The 27,987-nt window shown below is 41.0% G+C and overlaps 1 protein-coding gene across 1 annotated transcript in view; it reads left to right on the forward strand.

Annotated features, from left to right (window-relative positions):
- Positions 1 to 27,987, forward strand: part of LOC145411958 (tenascin-like) — a 90,435-nt gene that overhangs the window by 29,610 nt on the left and 32,838 nt on the right. Inside the window, exons 3-5 of the mRNA XM_080281928.1 lie at positions 7,048 to 7,323; positions 17,390 to 17,644; positions 19,588 to 19,724. Of these exons, the coding sequence (XP_080138054.1) occupies positions 7,048 to 7,323; positions 17,390 to 17,644; positions 19,588 to 19,724 (668 nt within the window). The remainder of the gene's footprint in view (positions 1 to 7,047; positions 7,324 to 17,389; positions 17,645 to 19,587; positions 19,725 to 27,987) is intronic.

Consider the following 27,987-nt stretch of genomic DNA (forward strand, 5'->3'; position numbering starts at 1 on the left):
TTAGTCGTTGTTGTACATTTCAGTATATATATTGTATAGGTTTATGTTGTATATGTCATGTTTTATAGTGTATTGTATCTATATTACAGTCGCTGATGATATGTAAGGATACACGGAACGTCCTACGAAAAATGAAAATAAATTATTAATAAAATATACAGTAGTTACGACATGGATCTTGGACATATTATCTACAACCTGAATCATAGTGTAAAACAATGTGTAAGAAAACTCGAAAAGATCAACAGAAAAATAGTGAACAATGGCTACGCCTTGGTCTTTAATGATTTTTGTATAAAAGAAAACATTCTGACTAAATATACTAATATATATATATATATATATATATATATATATATATATATATATATATATATATATATATATATATATATATATATATATATATATATTGTTAAGAAGCGAGATTTGGTATTTAGGTAGTCTCGTATCTTCTTGACGTTTCTCGATGTTTACGGTGGCTGGTACGAGTCAGTTGCCAGTTTGCCTGTTGTTGTGAGTGTAGTTAGTCTGTAAGTTGTGCATTAATTTTTGTGTTCTTTTTTCTTTATAATGTTTTATTTAAGTGATTGCTTGTTAAATTATGTAACTTAAGATCATATGGTAAATGATTTGGTGTTATGTAATGTAAGACAACTCTGGCATGTTCTGAGATCTCCGAGTTGTCAACTGTTGTTTTCGCAGAATGTAGAAGTTTCTTGAATAAAGCAAGTTTATATAGGAATGGTGTAGAGACTATCTCAAGTTTAGTTGGGTTTCAGGTCAGTTTGAGTGAAGTTCAGTCGGGTTTCAGCTCAGTAGGTTTTCAGTTCAGTATGAGTGTAGCGAAGTGCTGTTTGTGAAGTTTGTGAAATGTTGCTGGCAAGCATTAAGTGCAATTGCAGTTAGTGAAGATTATTTTCGGTACCGGGTACTTGTGAAAACAGTAAAGTGTTGTCAAGCATTAAGTGTAATAACAGCGAAGTGTTGTCAAGCATTAAGTGTAATAACAGCGAAGTGTTGTCAAGCATTAAGTGTAATAGCAGTTAGTAAAGTTTGTATAGCTCCAGTGCTTGTGAGAACAGTGAAATGAAGTTGGAAAGCATTAAGTGGAATATATTTGGAAAATAAAGACAGTGAACTTTAAGGAGCCAGTGTTTATTTTCGCCTCAGCTGATCTTGTGTACTGTACACTTAAAGGCTGGCCATAGGGAAGAGCAATGCACTGGGCAACATCCTTCCTATATTGGACTACTGGTGTTGGAGCCTGTGGCAGTGTGGGACGAGGATGTAACACTGGTGTCAGGAGTGTGGATTTAGTGCTGCAGTGAGTCAAACCTTCGACATGGAAGTAGGTGTGAAGACAAGGTCTTCAGCTGGGCAAGAGGTGGAAGTTTCCCTGGCGACAGTCGTGAAGCTAATACAGGCACAGACTGAACAACCAGAGGCACAACGTGAAGAACAAAAAGAACAATATGAACAACATCAAGAGGTATTACAGGAGCAACGGAGGGAAGTACAACTGAGGGTGCAAGGACAGCTAGATGCATTCATAGCGAAAATGAAGGAAAAACAGCAACAGCTTAAGGAGGAAGTACATGCCAAGCCAGAGCAGCAGAAGTATGAGGTAAGCAATAATGTGATGGAGTGCAGACAGCACGTAGATAACCAGTTGAAGCAAGTAGTTGACTATGTGAAGATAATTAGTGAGAAAACTGAGGCTGTAGAGAAATACTGCACTGCTAAGCCTCAGGTTAGTGTACAGGGAGCATATGAAAGGAATGGACAGTGTATGGTAAATCTCGACGGATCCCAAGCATCTAAAGGTAGCAATACAGGGTTGAATAATCAGAATGTAGAATATTTAAGTCCTGGCCTTAATTATAATGCCCCAGTCTTTAGGACCCAAACCAATGAGGTGCATGGCCATAATGGGGGTTCAATTAAAATGAAACCTCTCGAGTTTGATGGCAGAGTATCTTGGGAAGCTTACTGTGCACAGTTTGAGTTACTTGTGGATCAGAATGGTTGGGATGATACACAAGGGGCAGTACAGCTTGCTACTAGCCTTAAGGGTGCTGCAGTGGAAATTCTAAGCCAGATGTCAGTGATGGAGAGGAACAGTTATCAGTCCCTAGTGTAGGCTGGTGACGAGAGGCAACAAGCAGCCAGTTTTTCCCAAGAAGCCCCACTACTGAGGAAATGCAGGAGTACCTTGATGAATAATGTGCAAGAAGATGGAAGAACAGATGACATGCAGTGGAGTAGGAATTGGAATCATAGGAAGAAATGCTGCCGTACTGTAGTGACAGGGCCAACATGAGATGAAGAAGACCTGAAAAAGATGCAGCTGGAGAATGCAGGGTTAAAACCATTGCTAGAGTGGCTGCAGCGGAGTACAGTGCGACCATCATGGGAAGAAGTTTCCAGGTTAAGCCCTGCAACCAAGAGCTACTGGAGTCAGTGGGACCTTCTTTGTTTGAACAATGGACTACTGGAGTGTCAGTGGGAGACACCCGATGGCCTCAGCAGGTATTGGCAACTGATGGTTCCGAAGAAGATGAGGTCTGAGATCTTGGATGAGTCCCATAACCAGATCAATAGTGGGCACATGGGAGTGAAGAAAACTCTGAGCTGGCTGCAACAGAGGTTCTACTGGATTGGCATACGTCAGGATGTTGAAGAGTAGTGTCGGGCCTGTGATGTGTGATGTGCCAAGAATGGACCCAAGAAACATGACTGTGCCCGTCTTCAGCTGTACCAAGTTGGTGCACTGATGGAAAGAGTTGTGGTGAACATTGCTGGACCTTTGCCACTCACTGAAAGAGGAAACCGGTATATATGTGTCGCCATGGACTACTTCACAAAGTGGCCAGAAGCCTATGCCATCCCCGATCTAGAGGCTGCAACTGTTGCTCAGGTGTTGGTTGATCAGTTTTTCTGTCATTTTGGGATGCCACAAGAGCTACATTCAGACCAGGGTAGAAGCTTCGAGTCTGCTGTGTTTCGTGAGTGATGCAAGTTATTGGGGATCAAGGAGACCAGGACGACCCCACTAAGGCCACAGTCAGATGGGATGGTGGAGAAATTCAATTGGACCCTGGGACAAGAACTGGCCAAGTACTGCATAAAGGGACAAAAAGAGTGGGACCAGAAGTTACCCCCTTGCTGGTGGCATATCAGTTTGCATCCCATGAGTCTACTGGCTACGCCCCTGCAAAATTGATGTTGGGCCACGAGTTATGCTCACCTGTTGACTTGTTAATGGGAAGACCACTTGGTGAAGAGCTGCCTGCAGACACCAACGGCTATGCAAAACACCTACAGGAAAGGCTGGCTGTGGTACATCATTAAGTGCGAGGAACCTTCATGTTTTCAGGAGAGTGATGAAATGCAAGTATGATGTCAAGGCAAGTGAGTTGAGCTTCCAGGATGGTGATCAAGTTTGGTTATACAATCGTCGGCAAAAGGAGGGACACTCTCCTAAGCTGCAGAGCCCATGGGACGGGCCTTACACTGTTTGACCGCCTATAAGACGTAACATATTGAATGAGGGGAGACAGGAAGTCTCGCCCAAAGGTGGTACACGTGAACCATCTGTGACAGTACCATTGGCCAGGACAGTACAGCTGGGACATCTCCGAGGAATCGTGCTTTTCCGCAGCCGAGGATGTTGGGGAGGACCAAGGAGCTGAAATGCAAGAGGATGGTGACAGTTCCCCAAGAGAAGAAGTGAATCAAGAAGAGGACCAAGACATTCCTGGAGAAGTGGAGTGTCTGGAGTAGCAAGAACGTCATTGGAAGCAGAATAGAAGAAGACCTGATAAGTTGAAGGATTATTTTGTGTAGAGTTAGATGTTTCATTAGGATTAAGGTTTATGTTTGTATAGGATATACTCTGTAGTTTTGTCCAGACGCCAAAGGACTAGGGAGGGAGTAGTGTTAAGAAGCGAGATTTGGTATTTAGGTAGTCTCGTATCTTCTTGACGTTTCTCGATGTTTACGGTGGCTGGTACGAGTCAGTTGCCAGTTTGCCTGTTGTTTGTGAGTGTAGTTAGTCTGTAAGTTGTGCATTAATTTTTGTGTTCTTTTTTCTTTATAATGTTTTACTTAAGTGATTGCTTGTTAAATTATGTAACTTAAGTTCATATGGTAAATGATTTGGTGTTATGTAATGTAAGACAACTCTGGCATGTTCTGAGATCTCCGAGTTGTCAACTGTTGTTTTCGCAGAATATAGAAGTTTCTTGAATAAAGCAAGCTTATATAGGAATGGTGTAGAGACTATCTCAAGTTTAGTTGGGTTTCAGGTCAGTTTGAGTGAAGTTCAGTCGGGTTTCAGCTCAGTAGATTTTCAGTTCAGTATGAGTGTAGCGAAGTGCTGTTTGTGAAGTTTGTGAAATGTTGCTGGCAAGCATTAAGTGCAATTGCAGTTAGTGAAGATTATTTTCGGTACCTGGTACTTGTGAAAACAGTAAAGTGTTGTCAAGCATTAAGTGTAATAACAGCGAAGTGTTGTCAAGCATTAAGTGTAATAACAGTTAGTAAAGTTTGTATAGCTCCAGTGCTTGTGAGAACAGTGAAATGAAGTTGGAAAGCATTAAGTGGAATATATTTGGAAAATAAAGACAGTGAACTTTATAAGGAGCCAGTGTTTATTTTCGCCTCAGCTGATCTTGTGTACTGTACACTTAAAGGCTGGCCATAGGGAAGAGCAATGCACTGGGCAACATCCTTCCTATACTGGACTACTGGTGTTGGAGCCTGTGGCAGTGTGGGACGAGAACGTAACTATATATATATATATATATATATATATATATATCAATCAATCAATCAATCATTTCCTGTGGCACCCTCGGGGATATATATATATATATATATATATATATATATATATATATATATATATATATATATATATAGTCGTGGTCATAAATAATCACCTATCCTCCGGTTCCCCGTGCTTCAGGTTGACTCATTTATTCGCGGTAAGTCACATCGGAGAAAGAGGGGTTGAGAGGGAGGGACTAGGGAGAGAAGGGAAGGGGGGTGGGGGGACAAGTGATGGTGTGGGGATGGAGTGACTGATTGGAGGGAGGGTAGGTAGGGGAGGGAGAATGAAATGCGAAGTGGTGGTCACATTATTTGTCTATTTTCTTTCATTTAGGGCATGATATAAATGAGTTACTTTTCGGTAGGTAATGCTGCATTACACCTTGTATAGTGGTGTCAGATAAGAAGCTTTAGAGTGGTGATATCAAGGGCTGGCTAGTGAGAGAAATATCCTGACGTGACAGATGAATCATTATTGCGGAGCCAGATATTTGTGTTTATCCGTGTATTTTGATTTCGGACACAGAATGGAGTCTGGGTGGCTTTGACTTCTGTAATGTTTCTGTAAGAAATGTCTCCTACCCTTATGTGTAATTAATTTTTGGAACTAAATATCTGATGCACCCTATTACATGGCTGTGTCCACAGTAAATATCATCATCCTCTCGGTACACTCCCCTTCTATACAGTTATCATCATGTCAACTAATTTATGGCATCTGTATGAAAAGGATATTTAAAATAATTTTGCATCAAAGGTAATTATATTTGAAGTCTGTGCACATAAGTGGATATAATAACGATATCTCTCATAATCTGTTAAAAGGAAAACGAAACTAAATCCGCCCCAAACTCCTCAAAAATTTCTATGTCAATGTTTACCTCGACACTGGTCAAGACAAAGCAACCAGAAAAGCCTCAATAAGTAGTTCAGTGGCCTCCTGCCTTAATAACCTCTTGCAGTCTTCGCGGCACCGAAAAAACAATGTTGTTGATGGTCTGCTGGTTTCCTCTGAACAGCTACCACTCGTCGTTGGTGGGCTGGAGGAGGCAGGCCCGTGTCCTCTCGTTCTCTGGCTTCTCCACGTTGACAGTCTGGTTGACAGTCTGGGCCCACACAGTCTCGATGGCTCTGCATTAATAGTAAATTTTGATCTGTCAGGTCAGGATATTTCTCTCACGAGCGAGCCCGTGATATCACCACGTATCCGAAGCATGTACTGACGCCGCTATACCAGGCATAATGCAGCATTATCTACTGAATATTAACTCCTGTATATGATGTCCTAAATGAAAGAAAATAGCCAAACAATGTGACCACTTCGCATTTCATTCTCCCTCCCCTATCAACACTCCCTTCCCTCCCTTACTCCAACCCACCACCATCACTCCTCCCCCCACCCACCTTCCCTTCTCTCTCTGGTCCCTCCCTCTCAGCCCCTCTTACTCCAGTGTGACTTGCCGTGCATAAAGGAGCAAACCTGAGGCACGGAGTACAGGAGGATAGGTGATTATTATGACCACGACTTTATATGTTTATAAACACACACACACACACACACACACACACACACACATTTTATACATATATATATATATATATATATATATATATATATATATATATATATATATATATATATATATATAATATTTATCTATCTATAGCTCTCTATCTATCTATACACACATGATCTATCTATCTTTAGCTCTATCTATCTATCTATCTGTCTATTTATCTATCGATAGATAGATATATATATAGGTATGTAGATATAGATATATGTATATATATAATAGATAGATAGATAGATAGATAGATATAGATATGTAGATATAGATATATGTATATATATAATAGATAGATAGATAGATAGATAGATAGATATAGATATGTAGATATAGATATATGTATATATATAATAGATAGATAGATAGATAGATAGATATAGATATGTAGATACAGATATATGTATATATAATAGATAGATAGATAGATAGATATAGATATGTAGATTATCTGTCTATCTATCTATCTATCTATCTGTCTGTCTCTGTCTCTGTCTGTCTGTCTGTCTGTCTGTCTCTCTCTCTCTCTCTCTCTCTCTCTCTCTCTCTCTATATATATATATATTGTATTTGGCATGGATGTTAAAAAAAGATTAATATGAAAGGATCTCATACTGACATTTTACAATTCTTGTTTTCACAGCCTCCAACCCAGTAAAATCCTTAGACGTTACGCAGATACAGAAATACCCTGCGCTGGAGGCCATCTGGACACCTGTAACACCACCTGGCAACTGTACAGTCGAATACATCGTCAGCTGGAGTCCCTCTGATGGTGCTAATGAGGCAACCACCACCGAAACTCGGTACAACATCACAGGCCTGAGATATGACACATACTACGAAGTGTGTGTAATTCCTTCCGTCGAGGGGGAGAAACCACCGACCCCAAAGTGTGAGGAGGCGCAAGTAATCACAGGTAAGCACAAATACAGTAACCTCATCGTAAATACACACACACACACACACACACACACACACACACACACACACACACACACACACACACACTGACCCCAAAGTGTGATGGGCCAGTAATCACAGGTAAGCACAAATACAGTAACCTCATCGTAAACACACACACACACACACAAACACACACACACACACACACACACACACGCGCACACACACACACACACACACACACACACACACACACACACACACACACACACACACTGACCCCAAAGTGTGATGAGCCGCCAGTAATTACAGGTAAGCACAAATACAGTAACCTCATGAATTGGTGGGGGATAGGGCGACATGGAGGCGATTTGTTTGTGCCACCCCTTACGGGATTAAGGCGTCTGGCAATAGACAGACAGAAAGACGCTCATACTGTCCATCCTATAGCATCTGTATTCTCAGAGCGTACTACCCGAGCCCTCTCTCACCATCCTTCAGCATCACAGCCTCTCCTGACCACTCCTGTCTGCCCATCCCAGTCTTTTTCTGCACCCACCATCTGATTCGAACATGAGTGCTCTGCTCACTGCCAAATCTACCCATCATAAAATGCTTGTTTTTTACGGGTGTCTTCCCACGGAGCCTCGCCATCTATCTGCAACGTAACTCATCTTACTCACTTCTACTCACTTCTCCTCACCCACTCCGTCCATTTATAGCTCCCCGACTGAAATGTAAGAAATTCCAGCCAACCCTCAATGCCCATCTTGAAAGGGGATACTTCTACCATGCTACATCACATACCACCGTCAGGGATCATTCTGCGCACTCACATTCTGCCCACTCTCCTCAGTTTTGTAATGGTATGGGGAGAAATCTACAAATGACGACTGAAGCTGTAGGTTAACCTTCGATACCCAAATCCACCACCCAGTCTAGTCCAGCCACCTCGCTCCACACAGCTCAACCAGACTTTACTTATGCGTATTTCACAAACCAGTGCCGTTAAAGGGATGGTGTACTGTACAGATATCCGCACTGATCTGAATCAATCTGGCTGACCTGGAAGGAACAAATGAACCTCAAATTCCAAAACTATTATATTATCACACCACTGCACCAACGGGTCTAATTTTTGTCATGGGTCTTCACCGGTTTGACCCAGCCTGATCTTTACTGACCTGCTACCAGCCGAAGAACTTGAGATGGCCTGAAAGGATTACAGCTGCTCTACCAAAGTCTTTCATATGATAGTGGCCTGGTTTGAAGAAGAGGTTGACTATGAACGAGGTGAGGATGTATATTGAAGTGAGCGTGTGATGATGATGGATAGGGATGCCACTACACAAAGGCAGCTAGCCTGCCTGACGATACAAACGTCCTTCAACTCCCCATCCCCCGAAAGAAATATGGTTGACTACAGACATGCAGCTTCAGCCAGCAGTCCACCGGGTTACCGTTCAGAAGAGCCTGCTAACACAACAGCAGCAACAACAAGGTAGTTGAAAGATTAAGAGGTATAACGCAACGAACATGTATCATTGTGCTAAAGCGGACCCTGCCAAGCATGTCATTCATGCACAAAGACGTTATGCCTGTGTGAGTGCGAGTATTATATATATATATATATATATATATATATATATATATATATATATATATATATATATATATATATATATATATATATATATCTATATATATATATATATATATATATTTTTTCGGAACAGAGAAAGATACTGTACACTTTAAGTGAGAATACTAATAATCACTACTGTCCCGTAAAGGTCCAGGTTCAAAATAAAAGAGTTAGGTAAAATTACAAGTTAAAGTTTAATGCTCAAACTAACAACAAAACATTCAGGACTCATAAGGATAATGTAATGGCAAAAAACCGGTTAAATATATGGTTAACTGCAATAGCCTCTATTAACACGAAATTAGCATGAGTAAATTTATCTAAGTCAGCCCTGTTAAAATGAGATACCAGATAATACTCAGTGAATGCCAGATATATTATTACAGATACAAAATATTATTCACACACACACACCGCAACTCAGCCAGGAGACAGGGCGTGTGTGCTGGGCATTCCCCAGGCCCTGTCTTCCCCCTTGCATTTACTGAAGACAACCACCACCAACCGGGCTACAGCAAGGCCCGGTCTCCTCGAACTGAGGAGAGAATCATTTTTATTTATTTATTTAAATATTATTAATGATGGCTGACAATAAGAACCTTACATAAATTACAAAAACCTTACTAGGCCTAAGAATCAACCTTATGCTACACAGTACAAGAAAAAAAATGCAACAACGGTTATACTCAAATTACACACAGCTGCTAGATGGTTGGAGACTTCCTGAGCACTCACAATAATAACAACTGTACAGGGGAGGACAGAGATGTGAGCAAAATGAGGAGATCTAAGTGGCAATAATGCAGAGACTGAGCTCATTATATAGGGGCCAGCAGAGCTTGATACAACTTGTAAGAAGGACGCGCAAATGAAGCCATAGGGGACAAAGAGCTGACAATCCTACTCTGAACAACAGAAAGGAAGACTTACTCTACTATAACGGTAGAAGGGGAGACTGAGGCAGAACACGCTCGTGATCAAACATGCAGCATACTGTGCGTTAAAATTACACAAAGGATGATGAATCATATGCTATGTAACACCTCCCCACAAAGAAAAAGAATTTTACAAAGGAAATTTCTTATTACTCTAAAACAATCTGTCTAAAGTCTAGATAAGCAATCTGCAATAACATTTTCTTTCCCCTTGACATGTTGTCTGTCTAATGAATACTCCTGAAGAAGTAGACTCCATCTTGTCAATCTCTGATTTTTATCTTTAAACTTACTAAGGAATTTCAGTGGGTTATGATCGGTATAAATGACTATGGGGTCAAAACCAGAACACAAATAAAATGAAAAATGCTGTAAACCCAAAATCAAGGCCAAAAGCTCTTTCTCAATAGTTGAGTAGTTCTTTTGAGGTGGAGTGAACTTCTTACTGTAATAAGATACAGGGTGTTCAATACCCTGATCATCCTCTTGCAGCAAAACAGCCCCAGCTCCTGTATCACTTGCATCAACAGCCATCTTAAAAGGCTTAGCAAAATTTGGAGTAGCGAGCACTGGCTGACTTAATAGAATAGCTTTAAGTTTGTTGAAAGAGGATTCACAGTTATCGGTCCAGACAAATTTAACTCCCTTTTTCAGTAGGTCTGTAAGTGGTGATACAAGAATTCAAAAGTTAAGAACAAATCTTCGGTAATAACCTACCTTTCCCCAAAATCTTTGTAGCTCTTTCCTACTTTTAGGTCTGGGAAGATCACTTTTAACCTGAACCTTAGCTCCTGGTGGTGCAACATGTCCATCACCAATTACATACCCAAGGTACTGAACTTTAGCTTGACCAAACTCACACTTTGATAAATTAGCTACAAGATTAGCATGAACCAAACGCTCAAGAAATTTACTGACATGGCATAGGTGATCTTTCCAGTTGTCACTGAAGATTAATACATCATCAATATAAACAACACACCCTGCCAAACCCTCTGTTACAACATTCATGAGCTTCTGAAATGTGGCTGGTGCATTCTTCATACCATATGGCATTACAGAACATGCAAAAGTCTTTCCTAGTGTTACAAAACATGAGATCTCCCTAGCGCGTTCAGTCATAGGTACTTGCCAGTATCCCTTTAACAAATCAAACTTACTTATGTACCTAGCCTTTCCGATCCTGTCTATGCAATCTTCCATGCGAGGGAGAGGGTAAGTGTCTGTTTTGGTTATCTGATTAACACGTCTGTAGTCAATGCAAAGCCGCTGTGACCCACCTGGCTTAGGGACTAGAGTGACAGGAGAACTCCACTCGCTCTGACAGGGCTCAATCATCTTGTGGTCCAACAGGTAGCCAAGCTCCTTCTGGATGAGAGGAACTTTCACTGGGTTCACACGGTAAGGAGGCAATTTAATTGGCTTTGCTTCTCCAGCATCGACATCATGCATCAACACAGTGGTTCTTCCTGGAGTGTCACGGAACACTTGTGGGTACTCCTGCAGTAATGCCGAAAACTCCTGCCTTTCCTCGGGAGGTAGATGAGAAAGTTTAGTCTGGAGATCATTCATGATATCAGGATTCCTCCCAAAACTATCACTCAGGCTCATGCTGCATGAGAGAACTTCACTTGCAGACTCGGGTGGAACAGCTACAGTGCAGACTGGGTTATTTTCGTCCCACCTGTGATATAACTTTAGCGTGTTGATGTGACAAAGTTGCTTGTTCTTTCTACGATCTGGTGTGGCGATGACATAGTTGACATCACTGAGTTTCTTCTCCACGAAATAAGGACCACTATACTTGGCTTGAAGAGGTTGCCCATGCACCGGTAGCAGAATCAAAACCTGATCTCCTGGCTGAAAGTGGCGTAACCTGGACTTCTTATCATACCAAGTCTTCATCTTCTCCTGAGCAGCTCCTAAATTCTCTCTCGCCAGCTGTAAAGCAGTGGACGGCCGTTCTTTGAACTTCATCACATACTCCAGCAGGTTGACGTCATCTTCCTCCGACAGCCAGCATTCCTTGAGTAACTTAAGGGGTCCTCTTACTTCATGGCCAAACAGTAGTTCAAAAGGTGAGAAGCCCAGTGATTCATTTGGAGATTCTCTTGCAGCAAACACAACAAATGGAAGACCTTTATCCCAGTCTTTCTGATGTTCCAAACAGTATTTTTTGAGCATCAATTTGAGTGTTTGATGATATCTCTCCAACGCTCCTTGGGTCTGGGGATGGTAAGCTGAAGACGTGATCTTGGTGATGCCCAACTCTTTCAGAGACTGCTTGAAAACGTTTGACATGAAATTACTTCCCTGGTCTGACTGTACCTCCTTGGGCAGACCAAACTTTGTGAAGAACCCTAGCATTTCCTTAACCACGTTCTTTGCTGAGATATTTCTAAGTGGAATGGCTTCAGGATAACGAGTAGCCATATCAATCAGGGTCAACACATAAGAAAATCCTGAAGAAGTCTTAGGAAGAGGGCCCACAATATCCACCAACACACGGGTGAATGGCGCCTCAAAAGGAGGAATGGGAACTAGAGGTGCAACCTTTTCGGTCTGATTACACTTCCCCACAACTTGACAGGTGTGACAAGACTTACAATACCAGGAAACATCCCTGAAGATACCTGGCCAGTAGAAGTGTTTCAAAATCCGTGCCACAGTCTTCCTCACTCCAAGGTGTCGTGCCAAACTGGAATCATGAGCCACTCTAATGATATCCTGCCTACAAACACGAGGGATGACAACTTGATGTACAACCTCCCATTCACAGTCGGCTGATGCTGTTGGGGGTCTCCACTTCCTCATAAGTACTCCTGACTTTACATAATAACAAGTAGAAGCACCGGCTGACTCTTCTTCACTGTAAGCAGAGTTAGCTAGACCTTTCAACTTAGGGTCAGCAACCTGCAACTCAACCAACTCTTGACGAGACAAATTATCAACACTACGGGGTACTGCCTCATCTGGTGAGTGGTCCAAATTAGCAAGAAAAGTGTCAGCTAGGATAACATCATCATCATCATTATCCCCTAAATCACCAGTAACTTTAGACTTAGCCCTAGTGACAGCACATGCAGGGAACACATCAGGGACATCACAATCCTGGGTCGCAGTCACTGGCTCACTAGACAACTGAGGAGCTGGACACACTTGACTTCCACCAATATCATTTCCAAGTAAGAAAGTTACACATGACATTGGGAGTGTCTCAACCAACCCAACCATAACAGAACCATTAACAAAACCAGACTCTAAATTCACTCTGCACAGAGGGACAGAGAAGTAATTATTCCCTACACCTTGTAAGATTACAGTTTCATCAGAGGAATTAACATTAGAGCCTAGAACACTGGTCAGCATAAGGGATTGGCAAGCACCTGTATCACGATATATTTTAACTGATTTCCTGTCATTACTGTCCAGAGGACTGACAAAACCATCAGACAGGAAATTAGCACATGAACTCTTGAGAGTCATCCACGTTACTGCTCAAAGGAGGAGCTCCATCATGAGAATTTAAGTTACCCCTCAAAGCAGGTTCAGTTAACTCAGTTAAAGAATTATGGGAACTCTCAAGGGTGGACACTAGACCAATTGACTGAATATTTAAAGACTCCTTTTTGTTCACATCACGCTGTCTCCTGAAACATTTCTCCGTAGTATGACCAAGCTTACTACAATAAGTACATTTACTTTTCTGAAATCTAGAGGTGAAGCTGGTATTTACTTCCTGAGAAACATCATCTTTATTCTCTTTCCTGTTACCTGTACTCTGAGTAGAGGCAACGTACTTACTCTCAGCTTTCCCTTTTTCTTTGGAATATCTCTTGTGAGTGAGAACATATTCATCAGCTAAAACTGCAGCATCAGACAAATTATCTATTCTTCTCTCATCAAGATATAGGCTTACATCTTTATTAACACACCTCTTGAAGTCCTCCAGCAAAATCATCTGCTTAAATTTATCAAAATCAGAATCCACATTCTTAGAATTTAACCACTGCTCTAACAGATCTTCTTTGATTTTTGCATACTCAACATGGGATTGCTTATCTTGTTTATAAGTTGTCCTAAATTTTACTCTATAGGCTTCAGGAACAAGCTCATAGGCCTTAAGAATTAAGCTCTTAACTACATCATAATTATCACATTGATCCTGAGGCAAAGATGCATAAGTTACTTGAGCTTTACCGGTGAGAACAGTTAGTTTGAAGGAGTACTGGCCAATACTCTTTGGGCCAATTAAAACCTGTAGCTACCCTCTCAAACAACTGAAAATACTTTGTTAAATCAGATTCATTAAAAGGAGGGACAAGTTTAACATTTTTAGCCACATCAAAATCATCAGAGCTAGATGATCTTGTTCCACCTTGTTTCATGTGATACTCATGGTCTGCCTGAACCCTAGCAAGTACAATTTGTGCTTGAGCCTGTACCTGTGCCTCTTGAATACGAGCATTTGCCTGAAATTCAGCCTCCTGAATACGAGCCTGAGACTCCGCCTCCTTATTCTGAGACTCCGCCTCCTTAGCACGTGCTTGAAATTCAGCCTCCTTAACACGAGCCTCCTGCAGGGCTAGCTGTAACTTAGCTAATTCAATCTGCGTTTGCTCATTTGGAGGAGTTACATTAAACAAGCTTTCATTAATCATGTCAACAATTTGATCTTTAGAATGATGAGAGTGAACTGCAATTCCCAATTGTTGAGCAACAAGCTTAAGTTCATTCTTTGTTCTGTTTTCTACATCACACACTGTTTGCACATTTGACAAAGAATCTTTGCTTCATCAAGTGTAGTAATAGTAGACATCATGAATAAATCACAGTCATAAAATATCAAGCAATATCCTTATGATAATATCCTGAATATCCTGATAAGAGGTCGCCAAATTTATGTTACGGAACAGAGAAAGATAATGTACACTTTAAGTGAGAATATTAATAATCACTACTGTCCCGTAAAGGTCCAGGTTCAAAATAAAAGAGTTAGGTAAAATTACAAGTTAAAGTTTAATGCTCAAACTAACAACAAAACATTCAGGACTCATAAGGATAATGTAATGGCAAAAAACCGGTTAAATATATTGTTAACTGCAATAGCCTCTATTAACACGAAATTAGCATGAGTAAATTTATCTAAGTCAGCCCTGTTAAAATGAGATACCAGATAATACACAGTGAATGCCAGATATATTATTACAGATACAAAATATTATTAATGATGGCTGACAATAAGAACCTTACATAAATTACAAAAACCTTACTAGGCCTAAGAATCAACCTTATGCTACACAGTACAAGAAAAAAAATGCAACATCGGATATACTCAAATTACACACAGCTGCTAGATGGTTGGAGACTTCCTGAGCACTCACAATAATAACAACTGTACAGGGGAGGACAGAGATGTGAGCAAAATGAGGAGCAGATCTAAGTGGCAATAATGCAGAGACTGAGCTCATTATATAGGGGCCAGCAGAGCTTGATACAACTTGTTTGAAGGACGCGCAAATGAAGCCATAGGGGACATAGAGCTGACAATCCTACTCTGAACAACAGAAAGGACGACTTACCCTACTATAACGGTAGAAGGGGAGACTGAGGCAGAACACGTTCGTGATCAAACATGCAGCATACTGTGCGTTAAAATTACACAAAGGATGATGAAATCATAGGCTATGTAACAATATATATATATATATATATATATATATATATATATATATATATATATATATATATATATATATATATATATATATATATATATATATATATATATATGAGATAGGCTCGAGTCATTCCATTTAGAGCTGGTGTGGTGGTATAAGCCGGATGGATCTGATATGATCAGATATGCTTCAGTACGACAGAGTCGTTCACTCACTTGGACTCAGCATCTTTCACGCTGGCATGAATAATTATAACAAAGTTTAAAGGATGTTCTTATATCATCCTCTTGTTAACCACTGCCACTGTGAAATAAGCTTCGTGATTCGAAAGTAGGACGCCTAAGACAGATGCTTTAGAGTATTAGACCGAAAATGAGTTGAAAGGGGACCTAGAACGATATCGAGGATTACATATAAACAGTAATGCATACACTGAAAGAAACGGATGTGGAAGTCATTTTACAAATAATAACTAATTCCATGTTGATTATGGCGGTGAGAGATGAGGGTAATATTGAGGGAAGAGAGCCCCACCAAATCCCATGAAGCATTATCCGACTGCTATGGACCTGCTAATGTTCGAATGCATGGCACTTCTCCAACCAGGACTTAGACTCCGCTCTGGCCAGGGGGGTGAAGAAACTAATACTCGTGATAGTACAAAACAAATGAGTAAAACAGAGAGCAAACAGCAACAGACCCATCAACCCTTTCGAGGCTGTTTGGTGTAGGGTAGGAGATAATTAAGTAACTAATCTGTGAGTGAGAGACAAGGATAAAAAAGGCAATAAGGCACATAGGCAAATTTAGGTGAAAAATATACTAGTTCAAGAATTCCTGCTCATTTGACCCAAGTAAAACCAGCTGGGTTTCCTCAGATCTTATCTCGTTATATTTGCCTATTTCAGGCTTAGTTAGACTCAGTCGGATTCATTCAAGTTTATTGCTATCTATACAGGTCCAAGTTGGTCGCGTTAGGTTCATTTAGGTCAGCTGAGGTTCTTTTAAAATCAGTTTAGGGCGGTTGGGAGTGACTTATTTAGCATTTAGTAAACTTTTGAACCTTTCAGGCACTTCCTGGACATGTTAGATTTACAGAATTAAATTATGACAATAGAAGCCGATTATGGTCAAGTCAGTGTACCCAAGTGAAGACAGGCCTGTACTGGCAATGGTTTCCCAGATATTAATTTTTACAATTTCATACTTTTAGTAGGGGTACAGGGGAAGGAAATGCAAAAGGCTGAGTGAATGGACAGGGATGAGTAGGACAGACTGGGACTGTGGTGAATGGTGAGGAAGGCGGAGGTAGAAAACCCTTTGAAGGTCATTGTACGGCGGACAGTTATGACGGTTGAAGGTTAAAATGAATTTTTTTATCTGAAGGACGTGAAGAAAAACATGCGTTTTTTGTCCTCATTTCTCTTTCCCTTTTTTTTTTTTTTTTTTTTTTTTTTTTTTTGCAAGTAAAGGGTTGTTTATATGGCCTGGTGGATTTTCGCGTTTGCCTGCAAGTACCAGGAGGACTCTGAAATCCATTTAGTTTGTTGTAACTTCAGAATGCTTTAGTGTCGACTTGGTAGCAACGCAGTCAACGCTGTATGAACTGTGTGCAGAATTGTTTGAATGTGATGGTAAGGGGCATTTAGAAGCCTGTTTGAGAAAGTGTAGCTAATAATGTTGTGGAATTTGCGGTAAAAATGCTATTTATTCCGTCACTGGAAACTTACCCAATTTCCATAAGTGTGTCAGGGGTAATATTATCCGAACCATAATATTTATAAAATAATATACAATTTTCCTTTTATTTTTATTCAGGTTTGAATCTGTTACTTCAACCAAGTTTCACCAGTATATTCGTCCTGTGGGATCCTGTTACGGACGCCGATTCCTACCATCTCACGTGGACGGACAATGACGCAGTAGAGGATAATGTGGACGTCAACAGCACGACAGATTATTACATGATCAATAATCTACCGTCGTGTACACAATTCCAGGTGCAGGTGGACGCCAAGAACGGAACTGACACACTAATCAGTGATAAAGACAACACTCGAACACTGCCTCAAGGTAAGCTATTATCCGTACTTACATAGAGATATGGGGTATGTATATATAATATATTGAACGAAGGGCAGAAGAGTGTGTGTTGATGTGGTATGGTTACATAAAGGAAAAGGATGTAAATAGGGTGGTAATGTGAATCTGTACAATATTTGAGTGAGTTTGTGGGTAGGAGGAGGCCTTGAGTAATTTGATGATTATGGTAAGTGAAATTGAATTTATGGATATGTAACATATATGAGTGAATTTGTGGATAGAATGAGGTAAGGAGGAATATGGATGATTATAGTATGTGAATCTGTGAGTCAGAGCGGTGCAGAAGCCGAAGAATTGTAGTGTGGAGATGCTCATGACAAGGGTTGCACCCGTTATATTACTTGGTGGCTGACGGTATGATTTTACTGTCGCAACGCCAAGTGCAGCGGGGATGGGATGGGATGGGATACTTCTTAATAGGCTGAGGGTTTCTTCTTTAGTTTGGCCAGTAGATAGGAAGTTGGGGGAGTTTTCTCGGAGGTAAGTGTTAGATGTCTAGTAAGCTCTAGGAAGTCCATCCGGGGATCTTTAACATCAGTTTTAAATAGATACAACGAAATGTGCAAAAACAAGACGAAAATTATAGCCATTAGTGTAGATAGGCTACATCCACGATAGGACCCCAAATATAAACAGGCTATGATGACATAGAAAGCAGATTTATTAGTACAGGAAATAGTTTTCCATTTGGAAGCAAGAATAGCGAAAGAATTACTTCCCAACGTAATAACTTATGTGCTAGTAATTATTTACAAGTGTATTATACCAACAGTAGGAGTTTACGTAGGAAAATAGACGAAATGAAGGAGAAAAGAGGTACTGCCATCATTAGTGAAACGTAAATGAATATAGAGACTCGCGAATTATTGTCATGATGTCAGATTCAGAGGTATAATATTTTTCACTCTAACCGTTTGGGAAGAAAGGGGAGCAGAGTAGCTATTTACGTAAAAGATATATTAAATTGTTAATATAAATCAAATAATAAAGCCAATAGGGATACTGAAAGCGTTCATGCTGAAATTAGTTATAACAAGGAAAAACTATTCTTTGGTCGTTAAATACAGACCTCCAAATTAAGTGGAGGAGATGGCAAATACCTTTGGGAGGAGGTTAAGGAAGCAGTACAGTCCAGCTCAGTAATTATCACAGGAGACTAACATGCCAAGGATATATTGGCAGAATCTGACAAGGGATGCAGAATCAGATGAAATTCTAGATGTACAGTAGTGCAGGGTATTTCCTCTATCAGTATACTAGGCAACCCACAAGAGGTAACAATATACTAGATTTGTTTTTATCTAATAGAGAAAACAACATTAGCGATATGGAAGCTGGCGGACGACTTGGAAAAAGCGATCATGAAGAAACTAAGTTAAAATTTAATTGGAAAGTCCTTTCTACTGAAAACTGGTCGCCTGTCCATAATTTCGACTAGGAGACTTTGTAGTATTAAGAGTTTATTACCTAACCGTGACCCAGAAGGAGACTACTTGAGGGAGAGTTAGGTCACTGAAGAAGCTCAGACCATAGGTGAGGGACAGAGCTCTGTGCAAGAACAGCTGCACCCCACAGTGTTGCATTATCCTGCACCCCAATGCGACTGCTGGGTGTTGCTGGAAAATCATTGCGGTTGCAGTGCGGGTGGAGAGAGAAGAAGGAATGCAAGCAACAGAAGTTACAAGAGGATGGATCACCAACTTCCACGACCGTGTTAAAATAGATTAATAAAACCTTAAAAAATGTTTCATAAGCACATTGCAATATATAATTGCAATCCTTTTCTTGTCTAAGTTTCTACTTTTTATTATACTCTAATTTAGAATCATGTATAATAGTGTTATGTATACTGTATATGTATGATCTTGATCATTTAATGTCCAGCAGTCTAGTATGTGGATATGTGTCTGCAGTGCCAGTTGTGGGATTCTATCCGTATTCCGCGAGTGTGGTGCTATTGTGGTTCTATGTTTTGCGGGTACTGTGCGGATGTGTTTCTATATCTTGTGGGTGCGGTTCGGGTGTAGCCAATGCTTTGTGGGTGCCGCAGGTGCGGGTCCAGGACAGCTAATATTTTGTGGTTGTGGTGTGGATGTGGTTCTAACATTTCGGTTGCGGTGGGGGTGCAGATCCATATACTGGAACCACACAGAGCTCTGGTGAGGGACAGGATTATAAGGGTGAGTGTAAGTTAGGTCACTGAGGTCTCTGGGGAAGCTCAGGTCATAGGTGAGGGACCGAATATAAGTGGAATCGTAGCTCAGGTCAAGATTAATTCAGGCCAGGTACCAAGTAGCCGTTTCGTCAGTGAGAAATATGATGAATTCGTAGACAATAATACACAGAGACCAGGACAGATAAATCTTTTCAAAAACGTTTAGAACGAATAATTCAGAGCCGAGATGGATAAACAGCTGATTAAAATTGGCCAAACAAAAAGAATATATATATAATAATAAAAAGAGAAGAGGAACACCTACGTAACCGGTACTCGATTTTGAACAAAGATGCAAAGAAGAAGATGAGGAATGCAAAGCCATGTTATGAAATTAAGGTTGCTAGAGAATCGAAAGAAAACCCCAAGAGTTTTTACTAGTTGCACCGAACAGAAAATAAGATAGGACCTCTTAGAATCTGGTAACATCACCATTAAGGATAAAGAAATTTGCTCTCCCGTAAATAATTATTTCGTAACAGAGATTATCAAGGACACTCTAGACCTAGATCCCTCAAACAACAAATATTTACGTTGACAATACGAATAATATTCTTAGTAGAATGACCATTAGTAGGGAGGAAGTATTGAAAGAATTTAATAAGCGAAAGCCTTAGAAATCCCCAGGTTCGGACGATATATATCCTCCCCCCCAAAAAAAAAAAAAATAAATAAATAAAGAACACCAAGGAAGAATTATGTCAGCCATTTCTGACGCTATTTAATAATTCTTTACGTTCAGGAGAAGCTCCAGAGGCGTGGAAGACAGCGACCGTAGTACCCATTTTTAATCTATCTATCTATCTATTGCCAGACACCTTAATTCCGCCCTGTCCCCCGCCATTTCATTGCCCTGCTCCAAGCTCACACCCCCCTCTCTCATATACCTCTCCACTCCATCCCTCCATCTCATTCTCGGCCTCACCCTCCCTCTCCCCCCCCTCCACCTCACTCACATGCACACTCCTCGTCAGTCTCTCACTCTCCATCCTCTCCACATGTCCAAAGCACCTCAGTGTGTTTCTCCTATAGCCTCCTATCATATCCACATCCACACCACAACACTCATTCACTCCCTCATTCGTCAGTCTGTCTCTCCATGTGACTCCACATGCTCCTCTCACATAACTCATTTCCACTGCTCTCACTCTTGACTTCTGTCCCTCCAACAAAGTCCAAGTTTCACTTCCATATGTTAGAGTTGGTATCACAATACTTTTATGTAGTAGCTTTTTCACTTCCATGCTCACTTCCCTGTTTCTTATCACTGCTTTCAAGGAACCAGCAATCTTTCATCCCTGCTGTACCCTTTCAAGCACTTCACCCTGTAAAATTCCATCCTTACTCATCACACTACCCAAGTACTTAAACGTACTCACATTCTCCATTTCCTCTCCACCCAGTCTCACTGTACATTCACTGACCTCTACTTCTCTCGAAGACCATCACTTTACTCTTCCCTACATTCACCTTTAGATTCCGTTTCTTACACACTCTACCAAAACTCATCTACCAAGCCTTGCAGCTCCCCTTCATCTACACCTAACAACACAGTATCATCTGCAAACAACAGTACAGGGAATTTCCAAACACTGCCCTCTAGGCCACTCCATCATCCACTGCCCTATCTTGTATCTCTTTTATAACCCCACCCATATACAGACTGAACAACCATGGAGACATAACACATCCTTGTTTCAATCCAACCTTCAAATAGAAAATTCACTCAGTTCACTATCCACATGCACTTCAGCCTTAGCACCCTCATACATACTCTTCACGGCCTTCAACAACTTCCCATCTACTCCATATATTCCTAATAATTTCCACAATCCTTGTCTATCCACCCCGTCATATGCTTTCTCCAAATCCATGAAGGCTGCATACAACATCTTGCCCTTCTTTAGAAACTTTTCCACTAAAGATTTAAGAATGAATATCTGATCTACACAACCTCTTCCCTTGCTAAAACCTCCCTGTTCTTCTCCAACTAATTTCTCTGTTATTTCTCTGATTCTGTCAATACGTATCCTACCATATACTTTTTTTTATTACACTAAGAAGGAAAATGCCCCTATGATTACCACATACTTCTTTTTTCCCCTTTTCCTTTGTACAGGGGAATGATTATACCTGACTTCCAATCCTTCGGGACTCTACCTTCCTCCCAGGCCAATTTGCACATCTTCCACATCCATTCTATTACTATCTCTCCCTCATGCCTCAGCATTTTACCACACACTCCATCAATTCCTGGGGCTTTCCCCATTATAACTTTCTTCATTGCTTTGACATCTTCCATCCTACTGATTTCTTCCTTTCTTCTCACATCCCTCCTTCTCCCAGCCATTCCCCAGCCGCTTATACTTTCATTACTTTCATTCTCTGTGTTCAACAGTTCATTAAAATGTTCTCCCCATCTGTTCACCTTTTCTCCCTTCTTCAATAGTAATCTACCATTTTTATCTTTCACTACCCCGCTAACTTCTTTGGCACCCTGTCTAACTTTCTTTACCTCTTTCCAGAACATTTTCTTACATTCTCTCCACTTTATACTCATATTCCTTCCAAATTCCTCATCCTCTATCTTCTCAAACTCTCTTACTAATCTTTTCACCTATCTCTTCCTCTCTCTATATAACTCTCTCTTTCATCTCTCAACTACTTCGACTCCCCTGTTTCTCACCCACTCAGTATATGCTTTCTTCTTTTGTGCCACAGCCTCTCTCACCCTTTCAGTCCACCATGCTGTTCCCTGCACCACCTTTCGTCTTCTCTTCACCCCACACTCCACCTCACATGCTTTACAGATTTCTTCTGTGAATATCTTACACACACACCTTCCACGTCCCCCATCTGCAACAATCTATATTTACCCAATTGCTCCTCCACTTCCATCTTATATTCTGCCTATTTTCCATCCTCTTGTAACTTTTCTACCCTCCTTGTTAGAACTACTTCCTTCTGTCCTTCCCTTCTTCTATTTCTCCATTTTGTTTGGACTTTGATTCTGACCACCACCAGTTGGTGGTCTGAAAGTCCATTCCCCAACCTCTATATACACTTGCATCCATTACACACCTTCTCATCCTTTCATCCACACACACACAATCAATCATTGCCTTCCGTTCATTGCGTTCACCATCCGCCCTTCTCATCACTCGCCACGTATACCTGTGGATCGTTTTGTGCCTGAAGAGGGTATTAGCTATCACCAACCCCCTCCCAGCACAACTGTCCACTAAAGCCCTGCCATTCTCATCCATCTCTGCAGGCGCACCCTGCTCACCAACTATTCCAGCCACCTTCACATTCCCTACATTTCCACTCATATCTCCAATAAAAAACACTCTCTCATTCCTTTCAGAATTTTCCAAATACGCTTCCACATTTGCCCAGAACTCTTCTCTCACTCTGCTTGCACGATCTTGCATTGGCGCATACACCACACAATCGCCCACATTTGCAGTCCAACTTTCACTCTGACCCACACAATCCTTGAGCCAACTGATCCATACTCTCTTATATTCTACTTCCATCTGTTACAACAACACACGCTCCTTCTTTTGCCCTCTCATTCTCACCGACTCCCGCGCGTATACCCCATCCATACTCCCATTCTCTCACACTCTCACCTCACCATTTAGTTTCACTTAATCCACATGCATCCGTTTTCGCAACCTCAAGCATCTGGATAATCTCTCTTTCACCTCATCATTCGTAAAAAAATGTACAGTACCTATAGTGGGCAAGACCACTGCAGGTACTAGATACAACTTAGATATTGAAAGAAAAGCATTCAGCAGCTGAATGCTAATTGCCCTCCAGAATAATTATGTTGTTGGCCAAGTTACAAACTGCGGTACTTTCAAATCATATGTGAAGAAACTTCGCAAAACCCTACGGAATTCAGTCACCGTGTTTCCCCCAAAGTCAATCAATATTAAAACTAGCTGACCTTTGGCAGCCTTTTTGTTGACCTTGATCTTGACCCCATGTGTCCATTTTCGAATTCGTCCAAGATTTTGGCCATATCTTGATAATCTGAAGGTTTGATGTTGATAGCTCAAGCCGTTCATGAGATATAATGGTAACAGATAATCGATATTAAAACTAGCTGGCTTTTGGCAGCCATTTTGGTGACCATGGCCCTGACCCTGAGTGTCCATTTTCGAAGCTGTCGAAGATTTTGGCCATGTCTTGACACACTGAAGGTTTCATGTTGATAGCTTAAGCTGTCCATGAGATATAATGGTAATACGCGTGCACACACACACACACACACACACACACACACACACACACACACACACACACACACACACACACACACACACACACACACACACACACACACACAGACGCTGGCAAAAACATTATCACTCCACCTTGGTAAAGGTAGGCGATAATAAAGAAATTAATAAACTGGAATACGAGATTTCTAGGAGTCATGGGCAGTAAAGACCTTAAACCAAAGCAACAGTGTATTAATGCGAGAACTAAAATGAATAGGGTCCTAGGATTTATGTTACAAAGTGTGAGAAATAGGATACCTGAAGTACAACTACAAAGATCTAGCGTTAGTAAGCTCTCATTTAGACTACACCGCACAATTTTGGTGTCACTGCTGTAGAATGGATATAAATTTGTTAGAAAATGCACATAGAAGAATGATAAAGAATTATAAATGATGTTCGGAACCTTTCATATGAAGGCAGGCTGAAAAAACTAAATCTGGACTCAATAGAAAGGGGATGAGTAAGGGAAGACTTAAATGAGGTGTTTAAGTGGATGAAAGGAATAACAGGAGATATCAGCAAGGTACTTAAAGTGAGCATGCGGGATAGACCTAAAACTAATGGATTCAAAGTAGGTAAATTCCGTTCTAGTGAGAAGATAAGTAGAAACTGGTTTAGCAATACAGTAGTGGACGAATGGAATAAACTATCTAGCGATGTAGTTGTGTCACATCCATTGAGAGTTTCAAACACAGCCTAGATAAGCATATGACTAGCAGCAGTCTAGAAGGGCAGTACTCCCAAGGTGGATGGAAAGCTAATGACAGACACAGCTGGAGCTCCCGTTTCATCAGCCCTGAGGAGTAACTCCTGACCATTGCCCTTTGCCGAACTTTTTCAGTGTTTCAGTAGCAGAGAGAGTAGGACAGCATGCTTTCCATTACAAGTTTCTCTTACTGTCAACACCAAACTACGTGCCCGTTACCCACTATGCTTCCTGTTCAAAATTAGTAAAATGGTGTCTCAGCATCAAGCCTCGGAGTCCCCGCAGAGGGGGGGGGGGATGTCATATGCTTCCACCATCTGCCCCTCTCCTGGTGACGTCCCAGCGAGATGCCTGGAACCACTGTCTGTCTCACCTCTTCTTCATTTCTGCAACATTCGCAGCCTTTCCTCTAACTTTCTCTCTGTTGAGCACCATCTCCCCTCATCTATACCTCATCTCTTCCTAACTCAGACTCAGCTGTCTGAGGTGACTGATAGCAAACCCTTCTTTGTATCCTCCTACTTTCTCTATACTCATTTCAAAGCCAAAGGTCGCTGTTGTGCATATGTATGCAACGATATATCTTGCTCTCGTGTTCCTGAACTTGAATCTTCCGATATTTCTACTCTTTGGCTTCGGCTTTCCTGTCATTCTCTGACTAAATATATATGTTCTGTTTACTTAACCTCTAAATCTACTTTAAAATTTTTTTTCGGCTATCTCACTTCTATGATGGAACACATTCTATCCATTTATCCTTTATATGAAATCTCCATTCTTGGAGATTTCAATGTTCACTACCACCTTTGGCTCTCATCTACTTTCACTGTTTAACCTGGTGAACAAGCCTACATCTTTTCTATCCTTAATGACCTAGAGCAACTTGTACAACACCCTATCCGTATCCCTGACCACCTTGGAGAGAGTTCCAGCACACTTGGCCTCTTCCTTACAACTATTCCTTTTGCTTGTACTGTTAATCTTTTCTCTCCGTTGGGCTTCTCCGATCACAACCTTATCACCTTAACCTGTCACAATGCTCCAGGATGGCCTGTGGATCCTCCGAAGATATGTCGGTTGTGGCACTTTGGAGATGCTGACTGGGAGACCCTCAGACAGTATTTCTTTGATTTTCCATAGAATGATAATTGTTTCTATGGCCAAGAGCCACCTGAGTGTGCCTTGCGCATTACAGAGATTATTGTGTTGGGCATGAAAGCATACATTCCTTTCTCATATCCTTTGACTAATGCAAAAAAACTTGGTTTAATCACAATTGTTCTAATGCTGTCCACAACAAGAAGGCCTACAAAATGTACCGGAGCCAAGTCACTCCTGAATCTCATCTCTTTTTTTGTTTCTGCGTGGAGTCATGCTAAATCTGCTCTTCGCTCTGCAAAAAGTAATTTCATCCATACTAAATGCTCCGAACTCTCCAACTCGAATTCTTCCCAATCCTTCTGGCACCTTGCCAAAAACCTTTCCAACAACTTTACCTGGTCATCCTTCTCTCTTCTTTTCCGTCCTGATGGCTCTATAGCTATTTCTTCTACTCATAAAGCAGAACTCTTCATTCAGGCTTTCTCCTCCAAATCCACCTTAGACGATTCCAGCACTGTCCCTCCATCACTTCCCCCCTCTGATTTCCTAATGACAGACATTAAAATTTCTTCAACTGATGTAGTCTCTGCCATCACTGGCATTAATATTAAGAAGGCAAATGGGCCTGATGGGATCCCTCCTGTTGACCTTAAGAACTGTGCTTCTGTGCTTACACCTTGCCTAGGTAAATTCTTTTACCTTTGTCCATCAACTTGTACCTTTCCTTCTTGCTGGAATAGTGCTCTAATTCAGGCAGTCCCAAAGAAGGGTGACCATTCCCAACCCTCTATCTATCGCCCAACTACTTTAACATCCTGTATTTCAAAACTTTTGAACAAAAACGTTTTAAAGCATCTTTCCTATCACAACCTTTTTTCCGATCGTCAGTATGAGTTCTGCCAGGGACGCTCCACTGGCGATCTTCCCACCTACCTTTCAGACTCCTAGTCATCGTCCTTTCGGGACTTTGGAGAAAGCTTTGCCACTGCACTTGACATCTCAAAGGCTTTCGATCGAGTACGGCATAAATCTTTAATTTCAAACTGCTCTCTTACGGTTTCTATCCTTCTATCTGTGCTTTTATTTCTAGCTTCCTTTCTGACTGTTCCATAGCTACTGTTGTAGACGGCCACCGTTCTTCTCCTAGAACTATCAATAGTGGTATTCCTCAGGGAACTGTCCTATCACCATCTCTCTTTATTTTCTTCATCAATGACCTTCTCAGCTGTACATCTAACCCTATCCACTCATACGTTGATGACTCCACCCTTCACTTTTCCATTCACCTACCACAGCGTCCATCTAAGCAGTTACTTCAACAAACAAGAGATGAGGCTATGGCACACCTAATGTCTGACTTGGCTCATATTTCTGATTGGGGTAAAAGTAATCTTGTTGTTTTTAATGCATCAAAAACTCAGTTCTTACATCTATCATCGCAACAAAATCTTTCACAAGAGTACCCTCTAATTTTTAATAATATCCAACTTAATCTTCCATCATCTTTAAACATACTTGGGGTTTCATTCTCATGGGATTTATCTTGGATAGATCATAATTTTACCTCTCGTGTAAAATCTGCTCCCAAGAGATTAGATGTGCTAAGCCGACTCCGTGCTTTCATTACCCCTGTACAGTTGTTGACTTTATATACGGGTTTTCTTCGTTTCTGTGTACAGTAGAGTAAAACTTTCACATGTGGGAAGGCTCCCGACATACAGCTCTTCCCAATAAGGTGGAATGAAAGTTTTTTTTTGTCTCATTAACTCTCCTTCTCTTAATGGCTCCTTTCAACCTCTGTCTCATCGCCTCACTGTGGCATCTTTATCTCTTTTCTATCACTGTTTCAATGGTCATTGCTCGTCTGAACTGTCTGCTTGCATCCCTCCACCTCTACTGCGGGCACTTAACACCTGTCTAGCATCAAACTCTCATCTCTTTTCTGTCCTACACCCTAATGCAGGAGTTAACTTACTCTCAGTCCTTCATGTAT

Source organism: Coenobita brevimanus, chromosome 91 (genome assembly GCF_032717465.1).
Source record: "Coenobita brevimanus isolate Jiangsu-jjx chromosome 91, ASM3271746v2, whole genome shotgun sequence".
NCBI lineage: Eukaryota > Metazoa > Arthropoda > Malacostraca > Decapoda > Coenobitidae > Coenobita > Coenobita brevimanus.